At 32.9% G+C, this 11,868-nt stretch overlaps 1 protein-coding gene across 1 annotated transcript; it reads right to left on the bottom strand.

The window, feature by feature from the left end:
• Nucleotides 1-313: 313 nt before the first annotated feature.
• Nucleotides 314-772, bottom strand: LOC126705008 (uncharacterized). Its single transcript, XM_050403973.1, has one exon. It carries the CDS (start codon nt 770-772, stop codon nt 314-316), a length of 459 nt encoding a protein of 152 aa, XP_050259930.1.
• Nucleotides 773-11,868: the final 11,096 nt, after the last annotated feature.

Raw genomic sequence — 11,868 nt, 5'->3', positions numbered from 1 at the left:
CATTGTTGATGATTCCTCTTGTGCTTTATTTATTTATTTATTTTTTGATGAAAACTGAGACTTCCATTCAAACGAGGATAAAACAGTACATCATACGCTAAAACACGCTCATTACATGGAGATTCCTCTATCCAAGTGACAAAATTGGAAATGTTTCTAGCATACTGCACTAGACCATGAGCTGCCTTATTGCGAGCGCCTGGAACATAAGAAAACTGTACCTTTCAAAATGATTAGAGATGCTGGAGAGAATCGGAGATAATATTGGATGTACTGGTAGGCGGAACAATTAAACCATTAAGGGATTGAATTATCATCTGCGAATCACTCTCAAAGAGGACTTCAGGGAAACTTGTGTCTCTGGCAAACTGACCGCTTCCCCAATAGCCTTCGCCTCTGTTTCTAGTGGACCAAACGGAGACCCAACAAACTTGCTCATTGCAGCAGCTACGTTGCCCCTGTGATCCTGGACCACAAGACCCAACCCAACAGCTTTTAGATTAGAGAAGACTGCGCCATCAACATTAACTTTATGCCAAGGAGGTTTAGGTGGAATCCAATAATGCTCAATAGAAGACCGTGACTGGGGTGGGAGAAAATTCGCTATCTGGAACTCCTTAGGGTAAGTTTGAGGCCATTGAAAAATCTGCAAAGCTAACTTACGGTCACCTCCCACTCTAGCTTGATTTCTAGAGGTCCAAAGGCACAAGCAAGCGCGGCAAACAAAGTCAGCTTCTCTGCATCCAGAAGATTGACATTTCTCAGAATCCATAACAGGTCCAAGAAGGATCTGATATGAGATTGTTTAACATCAACAGTCAAGCCCGATGCTTCCCATACCTCCTGTGCTTTGAGACAAAGCCAAAATAAGATACTAGAATCCTCCACCTCCAACCCACAAGGATTCGATGTGACATTTTTGTGCTTTATTGATCTATTATCACACTTATTATTATAATAAAATATATATTAAGAATAGGAGTGGATCCAGAATTTTAAGCTAGTAGGGCCTGAAATATAAAGAAAAAAAAACTTCAAATAGGCATCCATATAGTATTAAAAAATTATAAATACTCAAAATTATTGTTTCTAAATACATTAAAATGCAATCATTTATTAACAAAGACAAAAACAAAAACAAAATAATGTTTTTTTTAATACTAGGCTAGCTAGGATTTTTTTTTTTTAGGAAGTTAGATCATTCATAGTGGTGGTGTTAAAAATTTTAGCTTTTAGCACCTCAAAAAGTTACTTTATCTATTTTACCACCTCACTTTACAATAAACTCAATATCAAATGTTTTTTTTTTAATCACTTCATTTAAAATAATATAAACAACTCATTAAAATTATAACGAAAGCAAGAGAATTTCAGTTTTTTAATTAAAGGAAGAGATATAATCTTAATAAAATATTTTATTTTATTTTTAAGAACTTGCTACAGTCGACTAATATTTATACCAGTTTACTGTAGTTGCAAAAAATTTAGCTTTAGCTTCTCCAATAACACATGATTTTTTGGTTCTTCGTTGGTAAAATAGTTTTCCTTTTACTAAAATACAATTACCATTGTGAATGTTTTTATTGTTTTTGTTAAGTTTTTGGGTTGGATAATTGCTATTTGAATAAAGCTAGTTAGGCTTATTGAGGAAAATGAGGGCTTAAGGTTTTGGAAGGAGCCCAAATACAAAAATTAATATATGATAACTAAAAATTAAATATAAAATTGGACTTGGGGGGGCCTAGGCCCCACCTAGGTCCATGCTTGATTAAGAAGGTATGTAGTGATTATTATATATGGAAAAAAAAAAAAAGGTAAAGTTAGTATTGAGCTTATGTAAAAATGGTATTGTACCAATTAAAACTTAAAATCTTAAAAAACTGTTTAAAAAATGGTTGAGTATTTCTCATTTCATAAACCTAGCTAAGCCAAGCACACTTGATGTTGGGCATTTTAGGGGGAAATCAATGGAAAAATGAGTTATTGAAGTAGGCCTAGAGGGCTGAATCAATATTTTTCCTTAGGATAATATTTGACTCCACTCGAATGAGTTTGCTAACAGATTCCAAGAAAATTGCCTACAAGATACAATTAAAGCTTGATTCAACAAGTAGCAATACTGAAAAATCCTTTGAATATCTCTCTAATGGCCTGCAAAATCTGTAAAAGTTTAATAAGCCTTCAAAATCTATAAATAACTGAATGTGGATGACTATTTGTATCAATGAAGAGTTGCCTTTGAAAATGCACACTTGAAAGGTTACTTTTGGGGATACAAACCTCCTAAAATGGTAAACTAATTGTTACTATTCACTAGGAACTCAAAATGTTCTTTTTCCCTCATTTTTCTACAATTTTCTATAGAAAAACACATTTTGCAATTGCCTCACTAGAGCAAGAATGACCTTGCATTAGGGCTATGAACGAGCCAAACTTTGTCGAGTAGTGCATGTTCAAGCTTGGCTCGTCAAGAAAAGTAAAAAACTCAAGCTTGGCTTGAGCTCGTGACAAGCCTAAAAATAGTGTTTGAACTTGAGCACATGAGAAAGCTAAAAAGCTTGAGTTTGGCTTGGCTTGGCTTGATTAATTAGTCAAGCCAAACTCAAGCTTAATATCAAGCTCAAACTCAAGCTTAAGTCAAGCTTTTGAGCTTGAGATCTAAAAAAATTACATTGTCAAATGCTTAAATCTCTAATATTAAGAAAAAAGAAAATAATATACTCATTTTATCATGCATCTAGTCCTACTTATGATTGGCCATTATTCAAATTAAAATTTTACATAATTAAATTCATTCATTCATTAGTCCTTGTCTATAGCTTCAGCAAATATTCAAAATACAATTTTTTTTATTCACATTAGATGATGAAGAACTAGAAAAATACTTGTTTGTAACTATTATGAATGAGAAAATACTAACATGTTTTGTAACTTTACTTTAGATGATTGATGGTGAAAGATCTTATGTGGTCCACTTAATTAACAAATTTCTTTTTAAATGCAACTATAATCTAAAGTGGTTCTTGGTCAGCTTAGAGGGAAGGACAAAATTAAGGTAATGGGTAGTGGTCCCATGTTGGGCATGTCATTACTAAGATATGTGTAATGAGTATATTTAGCTAACACATATAAACTTATAAATAAGTCTATGCTTGAATATTTTTGTATCAAGCCTAATAGCTCACAAGCTTGTTCATGAACAAATTTTTCTGCTTGGGCTCGGTTTGTTTATTAAACAAGCCTAAAACTAAGGCTCAAGCTTGGCTTATTTATGAACAAACAAACATAAATGAGCTTTTTATTGAGCCGAGCTCAAGCTGTTTATGATCGGCTTAGTTCATTTATAGCCAGGGGGACAAGAGAGAAAGAAAAGAAAACAAAAATAGTAGTAGCGAGAATAGTGTCTTGTCGGTTGTAGCAAGTTCAAATTGGATGTTAAATTTTTTTTGATAGTTTGTTGAGACTAATGCATGGCTTTTGTGGGATTTTAGCTACATTTTTACCTTAGACTAGTAGTTTGTTGAGACTAATGTGTTGGTTAAGATAGATTGACCTCGGTTAATTAATTTAATTAGGTCAAATTACATGCAAATTGTGGAGGCACTAACAAATCACCAAATAAATTAAATGCAACAAAAATCAAAATTGATATGGTGATTTGTTGACAAATGGGGAAAACCGTTCACAAGGCAAAAATCCCATCGGGTGAATTTAAGGTCACCGCCCCCAAGAATCCACTAATCAATAATCAAGCGGTTACAAGTATGAGGAATCTTACCACAACCCTGACCTATCTCAAAATACCAACCTATAGTTGAACCTTCGCTTCAATATCCAATTGAACTTGATATTGTAGTAGCGTTCTTTCCTTTTTTGCACAAATCTCCAATTTGGGACTAACTCCTTTGCATGGATCCCAATACGTAACTAACTCCAACAACTTGAATGATTATTGTTGCCAGCAAAGTTCTTCACTTCATAAACAATAAAGATTAGGAAGCACTTGGTTACAAAACCTTAAGGCGTACAAATGCAGTAGCTTCACACAGAGTATATGAGTTCTAGGTCTTTGTTTCCATACCTAATGACTTTTAAAATAAGCTTTATATATGATTAGATTTGTGAGAAAAGAAACCCTAATAAAATAAGTTATCATAGATTGAATTCCAGATCTGGAAATTCTGAAATCGTAGATCTCAATAGATTAAGCCTGTGTCGAGCTTCTCCATTAAACTTTGAAACTAGCATTTGTCGAGCTTCTGTTAAGACTTAATGAGACATATTTTCTTCACTTGTTTCTCGAATCAATCTTTATGTCTTTAACAATACCACTTGATATGTTTGAATAACATACTCCTTGATATATTAAACCCAAATTAGATTTACCAAATTATACGTAAAGTGCGTTTTGTCAAAAGATTAGCCAATTACATAAAAAATATGACCCTAACATGATGTGAATGCTCCAAGCTCAACTTCTTTTTTTGGAGGAACTAAGCACCGTAGTCAATTAGTCAATTTTAGTTTTAAACTATATCCTAAAATTTCAATATTATATATCATTATCCTTCTTATAAGTTCAAAACACTTTTTCAACTTGGATTGTATGGGGAAATTAGATTAGAAGGAAATATGGAAGAATAATAGAACAAAGTTACAAAGTAAGCGTAGAGGTTCGATGAATCACTTTATTTAATACAATTTTTACCCCCACTCAAGGAGTTTGCTAAAATAATACATGCAAATCATCTCCATTATACAATTATAGACACCATGGTTTTAAAAACGAAATCGTACCGGCTGATCCAATTGGTTCAACCTGGGAACAAAGCACCAATTTGGTCTGATAAAAACCCTTAAAATCGGTGAAAACCAACCAAAACCTGGGTTGAATCAGGAACTGGAGGTAAAAACGGTTTTTGCAATGGTTTGATTTTTAAAACCATGATAAACACCCTATTTCAATCCATCTTATACCTGAGGTTTTCAGTCTCAATAATGAAGTAAGTAAATAATGAAGTAAGTCCTAATTTCTACCAGAATTATCAAAATCACGTGTAAACCACAATAGTGTTGATTAAAAGATTCATGCACAGTTCCAAATGCCATTTGCAATAGGTGCCTTAGAGTTGCACACCACTCACTGGCATACAACAATGTGCCACTTAGAGACATAACCCTAAAAATCCTCATTTTCCATTTTGGGGATTGATCAAGTTAGCTAGTCTAGCCCGATAGTTAGCAAACACCAAATCCTATTAGCCTTCTTAGAACACTAGCATACGGGGATTCAAAAAAAAAAAAAACTTATTTTACATCTTCAAACACCACATTATTTATTCTACCAACCCATTTCACAACTCACCCAACATCCCAGTTCTTATTTTTACATACAATCCAATAAAATAATATAAACTACTCGTCTCTCTTTCTCTCTTTCCTCCCAGACTCTTTTTCTCTTCAACCACAACCACAAAGATAACCAACCACCACACCCCTACCACAAATATAACTAACCACCACACACCCACGATCAAAACTAGCCACTCCATATAGTACCCATTATATCAACCACATCACCACATAATACCAATACCAGCAGCTGCTGCCACCACCCCCACAGCAAATCTATCACCACCACCACCACCACAATCTCAAAAACAATCACAACCACCATCATCATATGATAATACTCATACCAGAAATCAGATTTAAACAAAAAAAAAGAAAAAAGAAAAAGAGAACAACAACCCACTGTGATACCACCGCCGCAACTCTCCACAACATCAAACCATCTCACCACCACAATCTGTGGACGCCCATTTTTTGGGTTTTGTCGCACATTGGGTCCTTGGTGACGTGATTCCTGTGAATTGTGTATCTAGCATGGGGTGTGTGTGTTTGTGTGAGTCCCTTTTTCTTATTTTTATTTTAAGAGTCGCCACCAATCATTGGTTTTGTATTAGATGTGATTGGTCACCTAGGTGTGTAATTTATTTTAAGTTACCTAATTAACTAAACCAAATTTTCAAGGTTCATTAATTAAGGCAAACCAAAAGTTTTTGAACCAAAGATCTTAGACTCGGAAGTTTGGTTACATGTGGGGAAGGTGTTAAACACCCCACAATGCCTATCCGAAGATAGTATCTCATTTTTCCAAACATTAAATTTTATGAAGAAATAGAATACTTGGCATTTTGATTTTTTTTTTATAATGTTTTTCAAACAATATATATATATATATATATATAGACACACACACATGTGAGTAAAGATTTACATATGACTAGCATGTAAATATTAACTCCAACAAAAAATATACAATCAAGACATGTGAGGTATGTACATAGAATGTGAGTATACTTTACAATAGCATGTGAGTATTTATTTATTATATAGCTAGCATATGTGTGCTAAATGCCATACAAAAACAAACATAAAAAAAGATGGTTGGAAGAGTATCACCTTGTTGTCATTCACCATTTTCTCATTTTAATCATGCAAAAAAAATGAAAAAGAAAACTCATTAGTGCCAAGAAATGTTAGGGGCAATATAAACTTATAGGGTGTTCAAAGAATCAAGAGAATGAACCTTGAACGCAAATCCTCAAACTACTACTATTCTAAGAAAATGTTAGAAAATAAAAAGGTTACAACGTTATCTTTTATTATTTTAGAAAAGCACATATTTTTTTAGAAGAGATTTAAAAAAAAAAATTATGGGAAAGGCATGTAGCTTTTTGAAGAAAACATTTTTTGAGAACATACTTTTATACGTAGAAAAACGCTTTTGAAAACATTTTATTTTTGAAAACATGTTCTTTATAAAAAACAATTGGAAAACATTTATATTTATTTTTTTAGTTTCGGGTTTCCCCTTTTTTTTGAAATTTTTTTTTTTTTATTTTGCAAACAATTTTTTAAATAAATTTTAGAAAACAGTTTTTTTTTTTTTTTTTGAAAACAGTTTTGGAAAACAAGTTTTTTATTTTGGAAAACATTTTTTGAAAACAATTTCTAAAAACAGTTTTGTATGTAAAAATAAATTGTCCCATTTGATAACGTATCCATTTGATAACTTCATATACATTATGGTTTAATAAGAAGTTACATATTCTTAAAACATTGGTTAATGGAGAAGTAAGCTTTCTAAGTAACTCCAACTTTGATGGGCAAGTGGAGGTTATAGATACAAGGAATTTAGTCATCTCTCTATTTACAAAAGAGACATTTAGCTACACCATCAAAGACACTGAATATTTAGAGAGAAAAGAGGGTTAAGAGAGAGAAACCAATTTTATAAGAATTAAGTGCATTTTATACTAAGACTTGATCTTAAGAGATCTAATAATCTTGAGGTCATTGGTTACTCATATTCAGATTTTGCTAGATGTGTTGATAGTAGAAAGTCCACTTTTGGTTATATGTTCATGTTAGGTGGAGGAGCAATATCATGGAAAAGTTCAAAGAAAAGTATCACTGCTACATCCACCATGGAAGCTAAATTTGTGGCATACTTTGAGGCCATAGTTCATGGATTGTGGTTGTGGAATTTTGTCTCAGGACTTGGAATTGTTAACTCTATTTCCAAGCCTCTGAGAATTTATTGTGATAATTCTGCAGCTGTGTTTTTCTCTAAAAACGATAAGTATTCTAATGATGCGAAACACATGGAATTGAAATACCTTACGGTTAAGGAAGAAGTTCAGAAACAATGAGTGTCAATAGAACACTTAAGCACACAGCTGATGATTGCAGATCCATTGACAAAGGGGTTACGTCCTAAAACATTGAAGGAGCATATTGATCGAATGGGTCTTGAACGTAGAACATGATGGTTGTTATTTTAATGTTAATGTATGCTCTTGACACTTGGAGATCTCATTAAATGTGTTTCTAATTATTCCTATTTTATTTTATGTACATACATATATGATAATAAATAAATAATAACAGGAATAATTTCTAACAAAAGAGACATTATTGTTGGACTTTTAAGTCACTTCTCATTGATAGGCTATATTAAGTAGGTTGCTAGTGTTGTAGTATATGGAAGGAACTATGTTGTATAATTGATATGGAACTGCCATGACTCGCATTAGTGGGTTGTTTAATTATAGTATTATGATGACCAATTTAAAGTAAGAGGATATGTACCATTGTGCACCTAATATTTACTCCTATTTAGCCTTTTCATAAGTTATCATATGGGCCAAGTGGGAGAATGTAAGAATAAATTGTCCCATTTGATAACGTATCCATTTGATAACTTCATATATGTTATGATTTAATAAGAAGTTACATGTCCTTAAAACATTGGTTAATGAAGAAGTTTCCTAAGTAACTTCAACTTTGATGGGCAAGTGGAGGTTAGAGATATGAGGTTTTTGTTTTGAAAACTTTTAAGAAGAACAAAGGAAAAGCATTTTAAAAAGACTCCTTTTTTCCTTTTTTTTTTTTGAAAAAGAGTTCATTTTTAAAGAAAGAGGTGTAAAAATATTTTTGAAGAAAAGCATTTTCTTAGAATAGTGTGTAGGGGAAATGTTTACCCAGACATATTTATCTTATGGCAACTTTAATAATGAGATCCGTAAAGGAACAACAATAAAAAGTGCAGAAAATAAGTTGCAAGGAAATTAAGGTGTAGAAATTTAAATGACGTAAAAGTAAAATGCATAAAATTAAATGACAAGAATATAAAGTGCTAAAAATTAAATGACGAGAATATAAAGTGTTGAAATATTGTAAAGATTGATTAAAAAATGTTCTTTTTTTCTCTCTTAAATAAATTTTAATCTCTTTCAAGCCTTATGGATTCTTCATCATAAAGAAATGAGATTTCTAAGTCATCACTATTCTTATGAGACATACCCATATTGTGCTCTAATGGAGGTTTAAGAGAGATGGTAGAAAATCTTTTTTTTTTTTTTTTTGGTGTCTAGATATAGTATACATACATACATACATATGTGTGTGTGTGTGCGCGTGCAATAAAATAAGGGGGGAGAGGGGATGTGCAAGAAATTAAATGAGATGACATAAAATAAAAAATGGGGATTGGTTGAAAGCAAATGGGATGACATAAATTAAAAGGGGATGGAATTGCTTGAAAGTAAATGAGATGACATAAATTAAAGAACAATCATAGTAAAATCCCTAAATGCCTAGGTGGGATGGGATTTCCTCCCCCTAAGGGTACCTCCCATACAAATCCTAGGTGATGGTCCAATACCCATCTAGGGAAAACAAGCACAATAATATGAACCAACAACAATAATATGAACATCAAAATAAAGAGATAGATAGATATATACACAATATATACAAGAGCATAGAAAAATAAAGCAAATACGAACAAGTAAGATAAAAGAAAAAATTTATATGTATGGAGAAAGATGATTACAATATAATAAAAAGGGTGGGATAGGTGTAGTTATTAAGAAACTAACCCATCCCTATACCCTTACCCACAAAAATTATAATAAAAATGGATGAAGCTTTTTTGTGTGAGTTTCCTAGAGAGAGAGAAAGAGGAGAGAGAAATTTTTTTTTATGAATTTCCAAAAAGGTAATTTTCCGGAATTTTTTTTTACTACTTTTTCTTTTTTTTTTTTTTTGTTTTTTTTTTTTTAATTTTGCTCACTTTTTTGTCCCTATTTCACTATTTTCTCTACCTATTTCTTCCTATTTTTCTCCATGATTTTTCTTTAAAATGGGGAGTTTTTATAGGGGGATGAAGAAAATGGGAGGCTAGCACTAGTGTATACTGATACACTAATGCTAGCCTTCCACTTTTGCCACCTCATCAGCCATTTTTTTTTTATCTTTTTCTAATTTCTGGCCTGATCTTTGTGCTGCTGTTTGGAGGCCTTTCCGAGCTCCATTTTCCTTGAATTTCATATGCATGGAAAGCTCTAGATGTCCAGTTTCCAATGGTCCTGGCCTTTGATTTGGAGCTACGGTCATCAAGATATTGCGCTCAGAAGGAATGTGACACATTGCTAAAAATTTTTGTTCCTTTTTTTCTTGAAAAATTCATATCTTCTAATTCAGAGCAGATATTGTTAAGCCCTTTTGATGAAAATTAGCTAAGATCTTTTTCTTTGAGATGGTCCAGCCTGCTCGTTCCAGTTCTTGCCTAATCAGTAAAGTTTATGGCGCAAAGTTAGGTAAAAAACTACTAGTTTTTCCTATTAAAAAAAAAGTGAAGATTTTTATTAGGGTTTTTTGGTATTTTAATGATATCTCATCCATTTTAGCCCCGATTTTGGCCCATAAACTATCGTTTCGAAGGGAAAAAGATGCCCTATGAGACAGTCCAAAATCAACATGATCTAATGGTCGGATAAAAAAGTCATCTTTTTTTACCATACCCGATTAGGGTTTTGGTCTTAAGCTGTAAAATTGATTTTTCAATCATTGTGACTTTTTGATTCTCCATTCAAACATGTTGTATTTATTTTTACCATTTTTGGCTTTGAAATTCATGATTTTGCACCTTTTTCAATCTTTTTTATTTTTTTTTATTTATTTTATTTTTATTTTTTTTTATGCATGAATCAAGGCTAAATGAAATATAGTATCGACACAATCCACCATACCACACATAGACCAAAACCCACCATTGCATGATCCACCAAAACCCAAAACCCACAACCCATAACCAACGACCTCCACGCCACCACGACCACCAATTCCAACCTTATCCCACCTCTAGCCACTAATTCCAACCTTATCCAAACCGAGAGAAACCCAATCCAAGAGAAACCTAAATCGATTCCAGCTGAGAGAAACCCAAACCCTAGCCACTAATCCACCATGCCAACCACTAAAACCCATAAACTCAATCAAAAACCACCAAAACCCATTAACTCAAAAACCACAAAAACCCATAAAATCTAAAACCACCAAATCGGAGAGTGAAAGAAAGAAGAGGCGAAGAGAGAAAAGAAGGAGAGAGAAAATCGGAGTGAAAGAAAGAGAGAAGAGACGAAGAGACAGAATCAGAGAGTGAGGAGAGAGAGAGAGAAACCGAAACAAAGAGAGTAGGGAGAGAGAAATGAAGATGAGAAATGAGAGGAGAGAAGAAGAGGTGTAGCGTGATTGAAGAGAGAGAAAGATGAGATATTTTTAATAAAATAATATCTTTTTTTCATCCTAAGCTATAGTTAGTATAAAAATATAGATTCCCACCCCTCTCCCCGGTGGCTAATGTTTGGCTTGTTTGTTGCTAAAATAGCAACTAGGGGGGTTGTACACCCCCTAATGCTAGTGCTCTTAAGCCTATTGTAGAAATAGAAATTTTGCAACCAATTACAAGATTCCACATACTATTTAGTGGGTCCCATTGACATTATTTAGAGACCAATGTAAATATTCCAAGTGTTTTTAAATAAAAAATCACAAAGAATACTTAAGAGCCAATTGCATGTTGACATGTGTTAATTTAAATGACATAAGAACTCTAATTAAAATTTGCCATGTGTTATTTTAAATTAAAACACTTTGGCTAATCAAATAATGTCACATGTCCCTTGGAGAACAAGACATAAAGTCCATCCATTCAGATCATTACACGTGTCACTAATGAGAGCCAATCACATGTCTTCAAATCCTTTATAAATAGAGACCCTTCTCAATCTTATGGAGGGGATTCAGAAAAATTCAGAAGTCTTAAAGCTCTGCCAAAATCAAGTTCCAAAGCCTCCAAGAACATCAACAACTTCAATGTTTGAATCTTAAGAACATTTCGAAGCAAAATCATTCAAGTCATCTTTCTAGATCTCAAAGTTCATTGGAATCAAGCTCAAAAGCCTCATAAACACCAAGAGACTACAAATTAGTGAAATTCTACGAATCCAAGCCTCC

This window comes from Quercus robur, chromosome 11 (genome assembly GCF_932294415.1).
Source record: "Quercus robur chromosome 11, dhQueRobu3.1, whole genome shotgun sequence".
In the NCBI taxonomy this organism is placed as follows: domain Eukaryota; kingdom Viridiplantae; phylum Streptophyta; class Magnoliopsida; order Fagales; family Fagaceae; genus Quercus; species Quercus robur.
Note: the sequence above shows the minus strand (reverse complement) of the source record. Positions and strands in the feature narration are given on the sequence as shown.

Coding starts and splice junctions, on each gene's coding strand:
- LOC126705008 (XM_050403973.1), bottom strand. CDS start 772: ATGGATTCTGAGAAATGTCAATCTTCTGGATGCAGAGAAGCTGACTTT.